The 19738-nt window shown below is 40.2% G+C and overlaps 1 protein-coding gene across 4 annotated transcripts in view; it reads left to right on the forward strand.

Moving 5' to 3' along the window:
- The window catches only part of APC11 (anaphase-promoting complex/cyclosome 11), a 148234-nt gene that overhangs the window by 26158 nt on the left and 102338 nt on the right, over positions 1-19738 (forward strand). For 2 of the 4 annotated variants that reach the window (XM_089412343.1, XM_089412340.1), the window contains exons 2-3: positions 18788-18826; positions 18917-18970. In XM_089412343.1, coding sequence (XP_089268469.1) covers positions 18960-18970 — 11 coding nt within the window. In that variant the 5' untranslated portion in view covers positions 18788-18826; positions 18917-18959. The remainder of the gene's footprint in view (positions 1-18787; positions 18827-18916; positions 18971-19738) is intronic. The other 2 variants (XM_089412341.1, XM_089412342.1) reach the window with 2 other exon arrangements.

Consider the following 19738-nt stretch of genomic DNA (forward strand, 5'->3'; position numbering starts at 1 on the left):
TGGGAGATGAGGAGAGAGAGGATGACTTTAATTCGATTGACGAGAACTTTGGAGATTATTTTGTAGATGGCATTGCAAAGGGCTATGGGCCTAAATTTGTCCGGGGAATCTGTAGAAAAGCCCTTGGGAATCAGAGTTAGGAAGGTGGAGTTAAGGGCTTTAAGGACAAACTTTTGAATTCGAGATTCTTCCACAAGGGCATGCACTTCCAAATTGATGATAGGCCAACAAGCTTTGTAGAAATCAATGGTGAAACCATCCGGACCTGGTGCTTTGCCATTGGGCATTCCCATGACCACATCTTCCACTTCCTGGAGGGAGACTTTCCTTAGGAGCATTTTGTTATGGTCCTCCGTGAGGATTTTGGGGATATGCTTGGTGATTTTTTTGATGTCCTGATCCTGGTCATTCCTTGGCTCTTTGAGAAGAGAGCTGAAATAGTGATTGAGCTTTGTTTCCAACTCCTCTTGAGAGTGAATGAGATGACCATCTTGGTTCTTCAAAGCCAAAATTCTGTTGTTTCTCCTATGCTGTATCATTGTTTTATGGAAAAAGCCGTGTTCCTTTCCCCACATTTCAGCCAATTTATTCTGGATTTTTGTTGCCACAACTTTTCTTCTTGGATGGCTCTTTCCTCCCAGCTTTGTTGTAGTCGTTGTTCCTCTTTCTTACTGTTCTCCGTTAGCCCTTCAATTATGTTTTGTTGGAGAAGTTCCAGATGATGCTCCAAGTTTTTTTTATCCGTGATGATGTTGCCAAATGTTTCTCTGTTCAATTTTTTGATTTCCTCTTTGACATGTTTTAACTTTTGTTGGAAAGTGTACATTTTGTTTTTAGTTCCGATGGGAGTGTAAGTCAGCCATTGTTTCATTTTTTCTATGAAGTCTTGGTGATCCAACAAGAAGGCCTCGAATCTCAAAGGCTTATTTTTCACACCATTGGAAATTTGAATCTTGAGAGATATTGGCCAATGATCAGACTCTGCTTGCGGTAGGATTCTCGCCTCTGTTTCCCAGGAGGTAAGATAAGTTGCATGGATAATAGGAAGCGGTCTAAATGGGAGGCAATTTGACGATCTCCTCCTCTTCTGTTATTCTAGGTGAAAATGCCATTGCTGGTGGGAATGTCGATGAGGTTGAGGTTTTCAATGGTGGTGAGGAAAGCCTCAGAGTCCTTATCAAGCTTTCGGATACCTCCTTTCTTCTCAGACAAGTTAGTTATCATATTAAAATCACCTGCTATGATTTTGAGAGGATGGTGAAGAGGGTCAAGGAGATTGGAGATGTTTTGGAGCATTTTGATCTGTCACCTTGTGCAAGGCATAAATATTAGTTATGCAAATGCTCTCGTTGGTACCTATGATTCTCAGGATCACTGTTATGGAATGATGAGTGGCTAGAGAGGATATGAGGTCGAATTTGGAGTTTTTCCAAAAGGTCATTATGCCCCCCGCCGTACCTGTAGCCGTGTTGGCCAAGGAGTTGTATGGCTTGAAGCAAGAGTTGAGAAGGAGGGGGGGTGAGTCGAATCAAGTTTAGTTTCTTGAATTAGCAGGATGTCAGGATGATCAGACAAGATTTTGTTTTTTAAGATACGTTTCTTCCCAGGACTATTCAGTCCCCTAATATTCCAAGAGATGCAATTCATTGACATGGAGATGGGTATAGAGCCAGAGCCTTTACCTTTCCTTCGTTGATTAATTTGGTGCCCAGTTCTTGGAGGAGTTGACTGGTGGTCTTTCGACCTCGCTTCCGGCTTGAGCATTTGAAGTTGAGTCATTCTATTGGAATAGTTGCTAATTTTCCCTTTGAAACTGTTAACGCTTGAAATTTCACCTCAGGCTGAGAAAGGTAAACTTCAAGGCAACATCAAACCACTTAGCCTCGTAGCTAGCCCTACGGGGCGGGAGAGGGCTCTCTCCGGTCTATCTTAGCAAAGATCTTCAATGGGCGAGATGACCAATAGGAAAACACTGATTTTAGGCTAGTAAACTGATCAAGAGGTTTAAATTTGGGATTTTTAAAGTTTTGGTGGAAAATTGGGGAATGACAATTTCGGGTGTGGGGATTGGACACAGTTTTCGCAGGGAGTTCTTTGGGGCGAGGTAGGAAACAGTATTGATGCCTTTGATAGAGATGGATGGATGAGAATGACTAGTGAGGAGTTAAGGAGAGCAAGCAATAACCTTGAATTCCCCTTAAACAGTTGAAAACATTGATATTAAGCAAACTTAAAAGCAGAGCATGACAATGATGAATTCTACTTTAACACTTCATTTGCCTAATTTGCAGAAGGAAAAGTAAGGAAATGATTCACATAACACACTTACAAGTACAAAGAGAAACACACCATCAATACATGTGACCACAAGAATCCCAAAAAGGACTGCAAAACCCTGGTCTTCCTTTGCCAAAAATTGCAGAGATACAGTGAATAATACAATAAGAGCTTCTCCCTCAAAAGTCCAACCATGAAAATGAGCAAGAGAGTACATAATATAGATCATCTAACATCTTTCCCTGCCTCTAGGGGTCGAGCTCACTATCCTAGGAGCTGTTTCAACCAATTCTAAACTAAGCACTCAAAACTAGGCAGTCAAAACAACTTGCCTCTATAAGCTAGGAAACCAATTTATTCATTTAATTTTCACCTATCTCATGAATGAATCTTCTAGAAGAGATACATAAGTGTAAAAGTGTTATAAAATTACATCATTTACAACAACGAGGATAAAAATCAACTCCAAAAAGTCAAACATAGTCAAAACTGCGTTTCGCTGAGCTGTACGCTGAAATCCTGAGCAATTTGCCTGATGGGTCGCGCGCCATTCCTGAACGGGTCGCGCGCCTTTGAGAGCACTCTTGGGGTACTTCCAGGTGTCCAAATGGGGCAAGAGTAGGCTTGTTGGAAAGGTCTGGATGTCTACTTTCCAACCCAAGTGGAATTTCTGAATTTGGTGGTCATTTACCCCTCCAAAATTGCAATCTCCCAAGACTGCTTTATGTGTGTCAAAAAGGTGGCAGAAAGTCATTTTTTGCTTGTTTTTTGACTTTCTGGAGGCCCAAAACTTGGTGAAATTTCTTGGCAATGGCTGAGCAAGTGTATCTTTGCATGACAAATCCAGAAATGCTGAGTTTTTCCGGAACGGAGTAGCCAAATGAAAGGGTCGCGCGGGGGTGAGACCCGTTGAGGGGACAAAACCTGTTTTTTGCCTGAAAAAACCAAAAATGACCCAAAATGCTCAAAATTTCTTGGAATTTGTGCTGGGGCTGAGCTATTTAGTGCCATGCTACTTCAAGGAAGCCTCGGCCAAGAAGTGGAGGGGGTCGGACCTTTTTCTTCGTTTTTGTGCTTTGGCCAACCGCCTTTGGAGCACTTTCATCTTCGCCTTGCACACGTGCATCCGTGCCCAATAATGATTCTTCATGTTTCTAAGCAATTTCTTATCTTGGTTGGCCTTGGCCAACAGCCTCTCCAAATGAGCATTGAGCCGGATAAGCATAGACTCTCGCTCAACGGGTCCTAAATCACCGGGTCTTCTTCGATTCAAGTTGCGGTCACTACGAATCCTCCACAACTCATCAAGAGTTTGCTCATCCTCCAACTGCTTGTTGCGCTGCTCTAAATAGGTGATCCTCCATTGTGCCATCTCTAACTTTTGCTGCAACAAGCGGTTCTCGGCCTCCTTTTGCTGAATGACCTCATGAAGCTCCGTGGTAGGAGAGCGGGTATCAAGATCAATGATATCAATGTCGGGATCACCGGTCATTCCCTCCTCGATCATGGGCTGCTTGCCCCTCTGTGCTGCCTGTGCTGCTGAAGAAGGCGAGGCCCCTTCCACCTGATGTGGAGATAGCACTCGCTGAGCTGATGAAGAAGGCGAGACCCCTTCCACCTGCTGTGGAGAAAATACTCGCCGAGCTGCTGCAAATAAGGCCCTTTGGCCTCTCTGATAAGTGACCAATGGAGAAGAGCTGACATATCTAGTCACGGGGGTGTCATGCTGCTGTGATGGTCCTCCCTCCTCGTGAACAACCTCAGGATGTGGTGGTGGTGGTGCTGTGAAAAGCTCATGAGAGATAAACTCCTCCCATGGGATGCCCTGCTGAGCCAACTGATGTATGACCACAAGCTGAATCAAACCATAATGATAGAGGCTCCTATACTGCTGTGCTGGGCTCTTCCTCTGCATCAAGGGCACCATCCTCTCAATGTTCCGGCACAAGAAAACAGGGATGTTCATCATCCGTACCCGTGTGAAATGCATCAACAGGCGAATATGGTACGAATATACCTGTGAAAATCTGCCCTCACAGGTGAAATAGAGCATGATAAGCCTCATCATGGGGGCATACTCACTCCTCAGAAATCTGAAGGGAAATACACCCGTCAAGTGTCTCATGAATGCAGGTCTAATGAAAGGCTCATACTGAACACTGTCCAACATCTTGCGCTTATTCCACACCTCTCCGACATTAGGTATCCCTGTGGCTTGAGCAATCATCTCGGGTGTCAATGTAAAATCCACCCCGGCAAGGTTCACATGTCCATCATGCAAATGCAAAACAAATAAGCGAGCCAACTCCCTGTGATGCTGAATCCGAGAGATCCTCTCGCAAAACTCATAGCAAGACATATAACGGAAGCATGATACTGCCATTGGACAAGCCTGCAAATCTGTCAAAGAGGTGGGCTCCTCTCTCCTATGATGACCGCCCTTTCCACCCTTGTGAGGCCTCCTCTGTACCTCAAACTCTGAAGCTGACGCATGGTCATCACTTTGCGCATAATTGGTTTCGGTTTCTGACATTGTTTTAGGAGCAAAGTGGCTGAAATATACTGCTGTTTCTGCTTTGTAAACTGCTGATTAGAATGCTGTTTCAAGGGGACAAGGAGCACGAGGGAAATGTTAGGGGAGGGATACTTTAAAGGGAAAACGGGAATAATAATAAAACAGGGAGTTTAGGGGAAGAATTATTGCATATACATCATTATACAATTTGATTTACAAGGATATTATGAGAGGTAGGGTTAGGGTGTAATTTTTTGATTTCTTGGGAAGAGGGGTAGGGTTTAGGGCTCTTCACATATTTGGAAGGGAAATTTACATAGAATGATAAGGAATATGAAATGGGAGATGAAAAAAAAATGAGAACAATGGGATACCTCAAAACAGCATATAAAACCCTAGCAATTTGACAACTTCAAACCAAAAGCACAATGGAGACTTTCATTTGCTAATGGAGACTTTTGCAAATACAATCATGACCTTCTTGAACTGTAGCAAGCAATAATTTTTTATGATGGAGGGCCTACCTTGCAAAATTTGGCAATTTGTGGTTCCTTGGCAAGTTTGCTGGCGGTTTTGGCAGAGAGAGTGCTGATGGGTCGCGCGCCTCACCCAACGGGTCGCGCGCCTTCAACGGGTCGCGCGCCTCACCCAACGGGTCGCGCGCCTTCAACGGGTCGCGCGCGTTATAACTTAACACTGGCACAGGGCGCCTGACGGGTCGCGCGCCTCCAACGGGTCGCGCGCCTTCCCAACTCACACAATTCGCTCAAACTCTCTTGGAAACAATTGCTCTATCACTTGAATGCACAATGAGGCTTGATGGAGGGAGATTAGGGCTTTTATAGCCTTGTTTGAATTAATTTCATGTCATAACCCACTTTATAATGTTTTTTCATGACACTTTATAAACTTGACTTTTTTGGTTTCCTTTTGTCCTGAAATTGATTGATTTGATGCTTTTCTTTGATAATTTTTGCAGGGATAGCATCTGAGGGATCTTGACAAGGGAGCCAGGGTTACATGCTGTCCTTTGAATCATTTTGAATTTTTACAATTTTTACAAAATTTTGAGAAATGACCTTGGCTTTAAAAACAGGGTTTTTAAATCCAAGGTGAAAATTAACTGTACAAGATAGAATCTTTCGAAGAAATACTTTGAAAATCATCCCTCTGGCTTGCTGGGCACTTATTGACCTTCAGAGACGTGACCTTGAAAACAAACTGGACCTAAACCCTAGACCTAAGACTTTGACCTCAAGACAAGACAAACAACTTTGAAAAAGTTTAATGACTAAAACAACCTGATCCAGCAGTGCCAAGAGGGGAATAAAATACCAGCTCCTCCATCAGGGTTATGGCATGCCTAATGGAATGCAAGACACTGATGAGACACCTACTTATGCAAATGCAAAGAGCTTTGATCGCTGATGGAGGGCTACTAGACCGACTCTAACAGAAACTATGCGTTCTTCTGCTGGATGGTGAGCTTTGAGTTTTAGTTCTTCCTGGAGGAGATAAGCTCCTTCGATTTTTTGTGATTGTTGTTTTGATATGGAATTTATTCCTTTTTGTTTCCATTCCTCCGCAATTGTTGCAAGGTCTAACCCCTCCAGAGCTTCTTCTATGGCATTTTCCTTTAGTGTTTCCTCTGTTTCTATTGGCTCCATTTTTGTATCCTCTTGCACATGCTCCTTTTCTTTGTTGGTATAACCTGTATCCCTCTCATCGTGTTCATTGTCTACTAAGATCATTTCTTCCTCTCCTGCTTCATCTCCTATCAGTTCGTTAGGATCCATTTGCTCCTGGGTACTGTTCAATACATTGAACTGGTTTTGGCTTGCTTCTTTAAATTGGTTCTTCTTAGGGATAGCCTTTTTCCTGTTGTTCTTGTTCCTGGAGATGACTTTAGTAAATCCTTCGCTATCTTTTCGTTTACTTGCTTGCTCTTGCGATTGAGGGGTTTTATTCATTGGACAGTCTCAGAAGAGATGCCCATGCTCATGACACTTCTTGCATCGGAAGGGAATATGTTCATAGTCTATACTTTGCAGCCAGACTTTGTCCTTGAAGATTAATTTAATTGCTTCTGGTAGGGCACCAGAGACGTCTATATATACGCAAATTCGGGCGTAGGAAACATAGTGACCCGTTTTGGTGCCTTCAGACATTTTGATGTACTCCCCCAACTGGTCTCCTATACCTTTTAAGACTGAAGGAGCCCAATAATCAGTTGGTAAGGAGTAGAGGCGTACCCAGATTGGAACCCTCGTAAAATCCTCTTTTTCTGGTGTGAAGTTCTCCCTCCAAAATCTCATGTATAAACCAGTTGAATTGTAGAAATAGGGTCCTCCTTCAAATATTCTGTCTCTATCTTCTAGGAGGTCAAAGATGACTGTGAAGAATCCTTTGGAGCCCAACTGAAGTCTGATCTCCCCTTTGGGTGTCCATTTGCTTTGAATCCACTAGTTTAGGGCTCTTTCAGTTGGCCAGATGCCCATGAACTTGCATATTACTGCGTGTTCTTGCATGTATTCTCTATATACTGCTACCCTAGGGTCCTGGATTTCCAGTTCTGGGATTTTCTTGGCTTTGGGGTTGTAGTTATTCTTAGTCTTTTTCCCTTGATCCCGCGGTTGCTCCTGAATTTTTGAAGGATTTACGTTAGCAGGGGAGGGCGTGTCTACGACCTTGCCCTTTTCTGCTTGAGTATCCTTGGTTATCTTTTTCGTTGTGTCTTTGTTCCTCTTAGGCAACTCTTTTTGCTCTGGATGTGTTGTTTCTTCTTTGTCAAAGTTTTCTCCTGGTGGCGTACAGAAGGCAGAGCTGGAGGCAAACTTGGTGAAGAATGAAGCCTAGTCTGGCGGCCAACCAGAGACCATATCCTTGAAGGAGCAGGCGCTAGGATGCTGTTGCGGATCCGCCATGGCAGACAGGGCATCGAAGGCTTGAACCAGAGGTGCGAGGGGAGGCCGCGGAGAGCTCTCAAACCCTAACTTTTCTTGTAGTAGTGTTTTAACCTTTTTAACTGTAGACATGATGTTAGATGTATGAATCAAAAGAATAAAAACAATGCATACCTGATCTTTATGAACTCTTCAAAGGTTCTACCATGAGTTGGTGCATGAAACATTTACTGTTGAAGACTTCTTCCTTCCTTGAGTCAGAGATGCTTTCTTTTTATTGTTATAGACAAAGTTGCGTAAGCTTGATTCTTCCTTCAAGATTGATATTCTTTTAATGTTTAAGAGAGGAGGCTCTATAGGTTGGCTTACTGTTTCCTTATTTAGGATCAGACTGTGTATCTATATACTCAGAAAAGAGGATCTTTTACCACCAAACTTGACTTGACATATCACTGTAAGATCAATGTATTGCTTGCTCCAAGATGATGATGTGAAGGAGGGTGATAGATCAATTTGAGGACTCAAACTTGCTCAGATTTTTGGCTCCTTTCTGAAGGTGACAATGGCCAGTTTTAGGGCTTCCAATTTATATTTATGCTCAGAATTTTGAAGGAGATCAACTCCTTTCCACAGTGATTGTGGATGCAAAATGAACTTGTAAGATCTTCAACCAACTCGCTCCTTTGAGGACTGATGTATACGATGGTATATTCACAAATTTTGTAGCACAAAATGACTCTTAAATGATGATTTCAGACCTTATAGAGAAGCCTTACACCTTCGCTCTCTTCTCTAGATAGCTCGACCTTCCATGGGCTGCAAGATTAGCCCTTTAGTCCTCTAGGACAGATCCTCTAGTTTTCTCAAAACTTTTGATCTCCTATTTTAGGCCTGCGGCCTAGTCACTTATAAATGTGCCCAGAATTCGTTCTTCTTTTCTGTAAGAGTTCAGTCCTCTATAACTCACTTATCTCCCTTGTCTTGAAGCCTTTTATTGCTTGTTGTGACTTTTTAACTGCCCTTATGCCAATGAACCACACTCTGATTCCATGTTGAGAAATCTAGGGCATCATATGGATTAGGTTCTTTAGGTAGATTTCTCTTAGACTTTGACATTTTCTTGTGATTGCTCTTTTCTTCTTATTAGTTCTTCTTTCAATTTATTATGTTCCTTTCATCAAGACAAATGCCAAACAATGAAGATCACAACAAGGGACACAAGATGTAGGCACTTAGCCAAGGCAAAACCCCTATTTAGGGGAAAACCTTGTCCAACTATTCCACTAGTATATTCAAATCAAGATGAGACAATCCAAGACCCTTTGGACGTAGACAAAGACCTCCTCCAATCGCCAAGTCAACCCTTCCTTCCAGTTGATGATCCCTGCCAAAGACTCCAAGTGTCAACTTCTCAGATGCAACTTAAATCCAAAATTTCGGCTCCCAGCTATAGAATTTCAGCCCCCAACTTTAGAATTTTGGACTTACAATTGATTCAGAATTTTCGGCCCCAACTTCAGTCTAGTAACTTTGCATGTGTGAGAGAGAGATGCCCAAAAACTCGATTTTTGTCTTCCGCAACTTCTTCCTTGCTTCTCCCCAACTTTGCTCTTCTTTTTTGCCTCGTTCTCTTGTAGATCGAACTAGTTGAGTTTGTATCTCAAATGAGTCGAGTTGTCTTTCTATATGTACTCCTTTTGCTGGGTCGAATAGCCCTAATCCAAGTTGACTTTATGAGGACATGGCTGATTTGGAGGTGACAAATGACACTTTTGACTCAAAAATAATTTTTGTTTACATAATGCAAAAGCCCAAGAAGGGTCTAATAAAAATGACAGCTACTGTGTTGACTCATGGCAATACTTAGAAGCCTTCAATGGAGGCTTTGACTTAGAAAATAAAGAAAAGAGCATGAAACCCATGCTTCAATAATATTTTTCGTTTATAATAAATTTTTCTTTTGACAAATACAATTATGAAGACCGACACTAGTTACATTCTTCAACAAGGGTTTGGAGCTAGCAATTAATCAAGAGCACCAAGCCCTTTATGTATCTGAATGTTGGTGGCATTGATTGTTGAACTCCTCTATCATGACCCTAGTAGAAATGTACCATCACTCAGAAAAAATTCCGATTTGACATGTTAAGCTTTTTCTATCTTATTTTTGTTGAAAGTTGATGACTATAATGTTTCCTGTAATCCCAACTCGATTTTAATTTCACCTTATAACTCCCATTCAGTTAAATACCTTTCCCATAAACATACATTCAACATATAGAATTATGGAAATGAAATTTTCAGATTAAAACACATGGGACTGTCAACACACGTTGAAAATAAATATGGACATAAACAGACCAGCAACACACATAAAAATACACAGATTTTTGGTCAACTTAGACCCAGGCAAAACCCCGCCAATTTGCTTCGGGGAAAACTTGTTAGAGAGCTCTTCAAATTTATTTATCTTTCAAGTTAAGGAAAAATACATTTGCAGACAATACAAAACAACAAAATACAACATATCTCTTCAGCCCAAAACTCCTTGAAAATTGTGCCCACTTTGCCTCGTTTTTTGTGCCCACTTGAAGCTGAAAATATGTATGGTACGGATATGACTATACAAACTGTACTGTACGAATTTCTGCACTATTGTACGGATTGTATGATTTTTTTTTTCAATTTTTTTTCAAAACTTCTCTCGAATGACATGCAATTCACAATATTAAATGTTGTTTGTACTATACCTTCTGTTGTCTTCTATGCCTTGATTTCCATGCCCAGCTTTGCCCAGAAATCACTCCTTCAGCTTGCTACAACAAATTTTTCCTTCAGAGCTTTTCTCCAACTCTGAGCCTCCTTTCTCCAATTTGCTCATGAAGAATGAGTGCAGTCTCTCTTTTCTTTTCCCCCTTTTGTTTCCTAAATGAATTTTGGGCAACCTTAAGATATAATGGCTTAGATTCATATATATCAAGGGATGAGAATAGATGTGCATTTAATTCTCACTTTCTATTTTTTAACTCACCCATTAAATAATGTACCTACATTGTACTTTATGTCTAAAGTCACTTTTCACTTTATAATTTAACATTGACTTTACCACTTATAAAGTCACTTTCACTTTATAAAGTCACACTTAGGAAAAGAATTATTTGGGACACTTTTCCCTAGGTAGAGACTAACCCATGGGAACCACTTGTCCAAGGTACATTAAAAATCAACACTCCCTCTTATCGAGGTAAGTGATTCTCACCACACCCATCTTGTCACTGAAATGGACATGCTTGCCTCTTGGCAAGGACTTCGTGAGAACATCGGCCACCTGCTCATCTGTTGATATATACTCCAACTTCATTGCTCTCTTTTGAACATAGTCCATGATGAAATGATATCTGATGTCAATGTGTTTTGATTTGTCATGAAACACTAGATTCTCCGTGAGTTTAATGCAACTCTGATTATTACAGTGAATAACTGTCAGTCTCGACTCCTGATCAAATAGGCCATACAACAACTTGCGAAGCCAAATGGCCTCACAACTAGCCTGGCTAGAAGCCATATACTTAACCTTAGAAGAGCTCAAAGCAACTAACTTTTGCTTTCGACTAAACCCCGACACAACGGTCGAACCCGATCCGAAGCAACACCATGAACTGATTTTCCTGTCTGAAGGACAACCTGCCCAATTTGCATTTGTGTAACTTGCCAACTTCACTCCATCTCCCTGCTTATAGTCTAGACCATAATCAACAGTCCCTTGCACGTAGCAAAGAATGTGCTTTGCAGGTAAGCAGTGCACCCCCTGGGCTCAACCATGAACGGCTAAGTGTCTTCACTGCAAAGCATATATCTGGCCTAGTGTTGACCAGATACATCAAGGACCCAATAACTTGCCTATACAATGTGGGATCCACCAAACTAGAATCACCCTTGGTCATTAGGAAATATATCCAAGTCCTCCTAGAGTAGTCATCAATGAATATAACATAATACTCATAACCACCCAAAGACCCATAAGACATACGACCACTAACATCAATATGAATCAAGTCTAGTATACCTGTAGATTTGCTGTCGCTCGCTGGGAATGGTAACTTGGTGTACTTGCCCAAAGCACACCCTCTGCAGACCTCATAATGCTCAAACGGTTCTGATGATATGTAGGTATTTGTTGTAGCATGATTTTTTTTTCGTGCTCTAGATGGCCTCGAGAGCCCCTCTTTGTTAATGTTTTTTTTGGTTTAAGGATGGATCGCACTTGGTTCTATTTTGGTTATAAGCACCATGGCTATATATATGAGAAACTTTGCATATTTGTGTACAATGGTTTCGATTCATATCGATGCAAATGAAAATATATGTTTTTTTTAAACCAAAATTAATTTGGTTGACCAATTTATTCCAATTCTGGTCTAGTTTTCGAATTTGGGGTTGACCGTTTAGATGACTTGTGTGGTTCTGATAACATTGCATAGAATAGAGCTTTTATAAAATGTTGTTAAACAAGATCCTGTCCCTTTGCTAGAAATGATTGAAATATGTGATAAAGGATAAGCATTTCCTCATTGGTACAATTTGATTTCATTGAAACTTGAAAAATGAGAGTCAAAGAGAGAGTTTGCTTCAAATTCCCAAGTTTGAAATATCCAAAATAGGTGAATGGCCATATTGAAACAACGAAAAGAAGTCACTGATATGATTCACACGAAGGAAAAAATACAGTTAAAAATATCTGCATAGTATAAATACAATTAAAATATCTACATAGTGAAAACGTTCTAATGGTTTCTTAAGTCATCTAAACGTACATTATTTTCAATCCGGGTACTTTCCAATTTGATAGGAATTGCTTCAATAGCACCCAATGCTTAATCCCAAGATTCCTAGAATTGTTATTCAAAACCGACCGGTTCATTAGCTGACGAGGATGGACGAGTTGAAAATTTGGGTTAGAGCTCTTGGCGGGGCATGGTTTTCTATAAATTGGCCAGTTTATGAGGAAATCGGCCTGTTCCATCATAAACCCCTTGGTTCATTGCAGCTTGGCAGCAAACCCCTTGTAACTTGTTTTTTGGCTTTTGTGAGTAGTTTTGAGGGAAACTAGGGAATGCTTCCCTGCGAAAACTGCCCCTCCAAGCTTTTAAAAGCATGCCTCCCTTCTCATTTGCCTGAAACACATCTCAACTCTAGCAATACTGGCAATCAATGGTAATGTAAAAGTGACATTTTCTTTATCTTTCATTTTCATTTTTTTACTTAAATTTTTAACATTATCATGAAATGACTCAAGATGTTTGAGAGTGGTTTCAAGTTTTTCAACCTCATTGGATTTCATATGGAGAAACTAGAATTTTAGATCTTACTCAAAATCCAACAAACTTAATAGTTTTGAGGATTTGGGGGATTGCAATGTTTCCATTTGATTCTCTCATGTGTGAGGGTATGGGATTGGCATTTTGTCAAGAGCATGAAGCCCTTTAAGTACCTTTATGTTGGTGGCATTGATTGTTGAACTTCGTTGATGTTGGTGGTATTGATTGTTGATCTTCTCTACCATGGCCTTAACAAAAATGCACCTTTCTCTAGAAGGAAAATAATTAGTTAGGTATGCTAAGCTTTTTCTACCATATTGTAAGGTTGAGGAGATGAATCCTTTACTCAAACCAAAATTATGGGTTAGGCATGTTAAAATTTTTCAATTTCTACCATATTATAAGGTTGAGCAATCCAAGTCTGGACTTTGAGCTAGATGATGTTTATGTCACTCTTGTTGATCATCTTATTTCTAATGGTGCTGAATCAATGATGAGATTTATGAATGATCATGTTGACCAATGATTTGTAGTTTTGATGTCTAGTTTTGTTGCTGCTACTACTAATGCTAAGGTTGCAGAGGAGTTTGAGGAGTCCTCAAACTTTGAGCCAGATGATGTTTATATTGCTCATGTTGATGATCCCATGTCTAGTAGCAGTGATGAGTTTGATCATGATGAGCAGTGATCATGTTGATCATTGATATGTAAACTTGTAGTAGGCCAATGGCCCTATAGCTTGTAACATTTTTTTGGACTCTAGAGGCCATTTAGAGCCTCATTGATTGTGTATTTTGTTGCTGATATGTATTGCATTGGGTGCCATTTTGATATATTTACCTTCACATGGTATATAGATGAGCAAACTTTGCATATTTTGTCTCTATTGGTTTGGAATCATGGTTTAAAATTTTTTAAATAGTTTTTTTTTTTGTTTAATTAAAAATTAATTATTTCATGTATTTTTTTGAAAGACTGGTTCATTGAGATATAATTAGTACTGTTTTTTCAGTTCTGGTTCAAAAACCAGTTTGATAGGTGGACCAATGCGGTTGTCGGTACCTGTTTTAAATACTATGGAACTTGTTACAATGCCCTTTGAGTTGGACATTCTTTGATTGCACCAAGAGAAAGGAGGGGCATTTGATAAGTTAGTATTGAAGAGAGTAACATCTGTCATATTTGTTTGTATCATATAACGTTCGCCCTGTTACCCACCACATGTGGGTATTGTATATAGGAAATTTTTTTTCTCTTAGATGGTCCTCTGCTTGCAGCCAACAACCCCTTGTAGCCCCAAGATAGCTCGATGTGCCATTTTCTCTGCCACTTGAGCCAACCATGTGGTCCCTTGCCCATTTGTTATGAATGCATGTTTGAAGGTGGATCTTTTGACCCCAAAGGTATGGCTTTTCATTGGTATAGTTGAGTAATTTTCCTTACTTGTCATGGGCACTTTTGGGCATGAATTGGTGGGGGGATTAGGTGGAAAGAGTGGGTAGGCTTCTATTTTTGTCTCCATTGCCCGATTTCGTGGTTACCCTTGTATCCTAGTCTCGTGGGATCTCCTTTACTGACCATTTGGCTTTTGGTTTGGCACTACATGGGAAATCCTGATTTTGGTTGCGTGGTCCGCTTCTTGATACCACCTATATTACTCCCGTTCCACTCATTTTAGCCCCATTCATTTATTTTCCCATCCGGGTCCACATGTGTTCACATAGGGTTAACCTCCCCTTGCCCTTCTCCACACCTTGGGTCGGGCCTGGAACGATGCCCCGAAGGTTGATGCAGCTAAAAAGAAAATAAAAAGCATAATTTGGCCACTCTCAATAGTAAATGTACCACAAAATGCAAAAGATGGTCGGGACATACAAATTTAGTGCGTGGGCAAAAGCCAAACATGAGCTCTACCCCTTATCCATGGCCATCACCCTGCTTGCTATGGGCCCTAGATGAGCCCCCTATCATTAAGGAACCTATGATTGCCCCAACCCTTGATGGGTGATGAACTGCCTCACCTTAAGGGGGTATCCACTGCTACATATTACACATCATGTTCTCTTCCTCTGGAGCCCCGAGCAGTAATGAAGAAAAATCAATAAAAGGCATATGAAAGAGGGTGGAAAAACAAAGGCCAGGGCAACTCATGTACCACGATTTACTCCCTATTACACTCACATACCTAGGTGTGGGTTTCCCTTATTATAGCTACCCATGAACCCTGACATATGGTCTGGACGATTCCCCTTATCTCCACTCCATTCCATTATTATATCATTTGCCACCTACCACTTAAAGGATGTACTATGGACTTGTCATCCCCTTTAGAGGTTGAAACCACCTAATAGGGTCTTTGGTTAACTCCGTATTGAGCATGGAGGCACTTGTACATGCTAAAGCCCACTATGGAAGGGCATGCCACCATGAAGTGCCCCATTGATCCCAAGACTTGTAAGCTTTATTACTTGAATATTCTAATGACTTGTTGCATTGGTGGGCAAGGGGACGGATTGGATTTTATGCAGGATTGCAGGTAGGTCTTCATTTGGGGCTTGGCCTCGCTATACGGAGTCCTAACCCTCCAGAGGGCCACATTAGCACTTGTAGGGTGAGCGTTGAGAGCCATGGGCCTCCACCATATCAGATATTATATTATAAATCCCCAACACCCATCATTGATTTTTGGTGTTCCACCTTTTTGGATGAAGATGATGCACCTAGTCCACCATGCCCAACCCGACTCCACACTTGCAGCATACCTTGGTAGATGTTTCAGGGTCTAGAGGATGTCTCCCGTTGCAAAGGGAGGGCTTACATCACCATCCTAGCCCTTACAGATCGTATACAGGCATTTTCGATCCATTTGGAGACCCATGAGGATGTCTTTGTGCCCCCACACCCAATTGGGAGCACCACAAATTTTTTGCTTGGAAAACAAGGGGCCAACCACTTGTTCACTATGTTGGGAGTCCATTTCTATTTCATGGCACCCCTTGGACTTCATTAGGCCTCCTCAAAGGCCCAACGACTCAATATATTGATCATTTGGCCCTCTTGAGAGGCTTATTCATGTATTATTGAGCTATTTGGTGGGGTTGTCACCAAAAGTATTGTTATTATGCACACCATTTTATTTTAGGGGCTCAATTAAGCCAATTTAGCTTAATCAAATTCATTAGAGAATGTATAAATAGAAGTGAGATGATTCATTTTAATCATCATCACTTGGGAGATTTTCGCTATCCTTCTTGGAGGACGAGTTTGGATGAATGGATGAATTTTGATGTTTGGATCTCTTTCATTTTGTCTTGGAGCTTCACTATTGGCATATGTTGATGATTGGATATACTCTTTCTTACATGTAAATACTTTTTTAATGTTATACTTGTTATTTTCTTTTGTCACATGCATGTTGCTGGGATTTTCACTATACTAGGCTGAAATTTATTGCTTTTCTAATGCAAAATTGTGGAAATTTGATTTTTTATAGCGTTATATCATGTCATGGGCCATGTATGAATGAGTGAATATTCCTAGAGATATTTTGTATCAAAATTTTATCTTGATAAGTCATCAAATATTGCAAATCAAAGTATAAAGACCTTGAAGCAATTGTTCTCATGCCCAAATGCCATGCAAAGTTGTATTTAAGGCCTCCTTGACTAAGTGAATTTATTGCAAACATTAAAATCTCCTTGACTCCATCTCTCCCAAAGGACAAGGCACTAATCCTCCATAGATGATCACTCAAAAGCATATTTTTATCACCTCAATCTCTTTCTTTCTAGGACTAGCCTCCATAGGTGACCCAGGACATCGATTTTCTCACGATTCACCCATCCAAAAAGTTTGATATCTTGCCCACTATTGCACTATTGTGTCTTCTATTGGCCCTCCAAATTTGAAGCAATTCTGATAGTGGGATCTTGAGATATTACAAGCCTTGGCTCCAAGATCGATTCTTGCCCTTTGTTTCCCTTGGCTAGTGACCTTATTGAGATCATTGCATCAAAATTACTGAAAATTTCCCTTTTGATCCCCTTCTCCCTCTCAATTAGGTCAAACACACCGCTCATTGATCAATTCCATTCCCTTGACGTAATTTTGGGTCCACTTGGTCCTGTGTGGTCCCACAACTTATTGAAGATAATTTCACAAAGACCACTTGGAAGCCAAGTTTTCACAAGAATTTCTAGGATTAGGTATCTTCCTTACAAGTCTTATCTTCAAGCCCTAACACTTGAAATCCCCTTGGCCCTTCCTAGGGAGCCTTATACCATGCTTCTCAAGCAAACAAACTCTACAATTGAGTCTCTCTTGTGAATAGGCCTTAGGAATCACATCCCATCATCATTTCATTGACTCATTCGTCTAGTGATTCCTTTTATACCGAGTCTCGCCCCATTGGTGAAAGTCTGTAAAGAGTAGGGAGCCTTAGTTGAGGAGACAATGGGCTATTGCTCCATGTTGCCTTTGACTTAGCAGCTTCCCTTTAGGATCCCCTCCTAGGACCCCAGCCTTAGTTGAGGAAACAATGGGCTATTGCTCCATTGTTGCCTTTGACTTAGCAGCTTCCCTTTAGGATCCCCTCCTAGGATCCCTGCTAGTTTGAGCGGTAACAGGCCCAATTTTAAATTTTATACAAAGAGTATATGTAAGGACACCCCTGTAGATCCATGTTAACTCAGGATCTTTTAAGGACCGAGAAATTTGCATCCCCATTGTTTTTTGATCCCTTTTTTGGTGCTTAATCGATCATATATTAAGATGAATCTATGCTGGTTTGAAAAGACTTGTTACTTGATTCCATTGGAGACATAATTCTAACATCCAGTAGCTTGCAATTACAGGAAAAGGAAAAGGAAAAGGAATATACATGAGAAAATTCTGAAGAATAATGGAAATTTGGTAAGAATAATGAGGGGAATAATGAAACAGAAGTATAGGATGGTTCTCACGTCTTTCTAACATTCTGCAAAGAGGTTCTTTTCCAATAAGGATCCGGAAAGTAAAGATGCCAAATTGTAGGAACTCAGAAGTGACAGAGACAGATTAACTTTTTTTGCATGATCCATCTTAAAAGTTCTTTGAACTCCATCATGCCCTCTTATTCGAAAAATCTGTAGCTTAGCCGCAGAATTCGGCAATGGTAGATGAGTTTTATTAGGATCTCTATTTCTAATGCCTACTTCTGCAAAGTGGTTGTTAGTCCAATTGAACCTAAACAAATATTTCCATGAAACAAAATAGATTCATGAGATAACCTTGATTTGCATCAGTCATTATTGTCCATGGCACATGCCTGATTGAGTTTTTAAGAAACATTCTGTGCATTGTCATACATAACTATAATTTTATATATCATAATTTTTCTGCTAGTGCAGCAAATAAGAATTTTAATAATGTACATATCTGATATTAACCTTAGTCTTCTGTTGATGAAAACCTTGAATGTCTCTCCTGAAGTGCGTTTCCCTCCCTTGATGGGACATCCATTTATATATTATTTGGTGAATTCAAAGTGCTATAATTTGAATATAATCATAGGATTTATTGTGTTTATACTGAGTTTTAGAATACACAGAAGCATCTTGTCTATGTCAATTTGATAGTACCTAAAAATGCATGGCTAGTGGTATTGATTTATGCCCCTTTTTAAAGGAAAATTATTATTTTACTTAATTCTTTCTTTTCTTGCTTTTGTTTTTGTTTTATAATTTTAGAGAAGGATGTTAAAATATGTCTATTGAACCATCCTTCATGTTTTGCAGCACTTCGAGGAGGGATCAGGATGAAGGTGAAAGTTCTCCGTATCCTTTGAATGAAAAAATATGGATGGGTTCTTGTTATGACCAAATACTAAAAAAGCCATCATTTGCACGTACTTTCTCAACTATCAGAAAAATTTGTAGTACTTTCTTAACTCATCAACTCCTGGAAATTATGGAATCAGAGTAATCTCTCTCTCACTCTCTCCCTCTCTTTTGCATTTGCACACACACATTTACATGCATATACAAATGCACAAATGCTAAGAATCATGTGTACTTGGGACTATGCAGCAGAACATGTGATCTATGTTGTTATGTTGTACTTGTACACATGTTTATATATTCAAAGATCTAACATAGTTTTTATATGCTCAAACATGTTTTTTCTAAATTGTCAATTCTCATATCATTGATTTAGAACTCTTAATATTAAAAAAGGGTTTGGCATGGCGGTTCACCCTCCACAGTCTACACACATGCTAGGTTGAATCCCATATAGGAGGATACGAAAAATTATACCAATAAAAATAAAATTAGAAGTTGTTTTAGATACAGATGGCAAAGATAACATTTAGCAATCAAGATGTTTTGAACTTAAAGCTTCCTTTGACTATTAATATTTATTATTAATATATAGAGGTCTTAAATACAGAAAAAAGGCAGGCTGTACATGCAGCCTTCACAAGGATCAGTCAAAGCCAAAGATTACGTGGGCTGATTTAGTGCAAGAAATCCACTAATTAGATGTTGAAATAAAAGTAAGGGCTAGCAATCACCAAAACACCCAATCTCATAGTCTTATAAAAACAAATAATTATATTACAAGCAATACATGGCACAAGCCCAAGCATAATGTACTAAGTAGCGACCAGACGAGCTGCCTGATGCTAGTTATGGTCATCTTGGGACATGCCCCATCTAGGAATTGGGGAATCAATGTTGATAGGTTGT

This window comes from Pinus tabuliformis, chromosome 3_1 (genome assembly GCF_031772625.1).
Source record: "Pinus tabuliformis cultivar Carrire ecotype Pingquan chromosome 3_1, CPIR1, whole genome shotgun sequence".
NCBI classification, from domain to species: Eukaryota; Viridiplantae; Streptophyta; class Pinopsida; order Pinales; family Pinaceae; genus Pinus; species Pinus tabuliformis.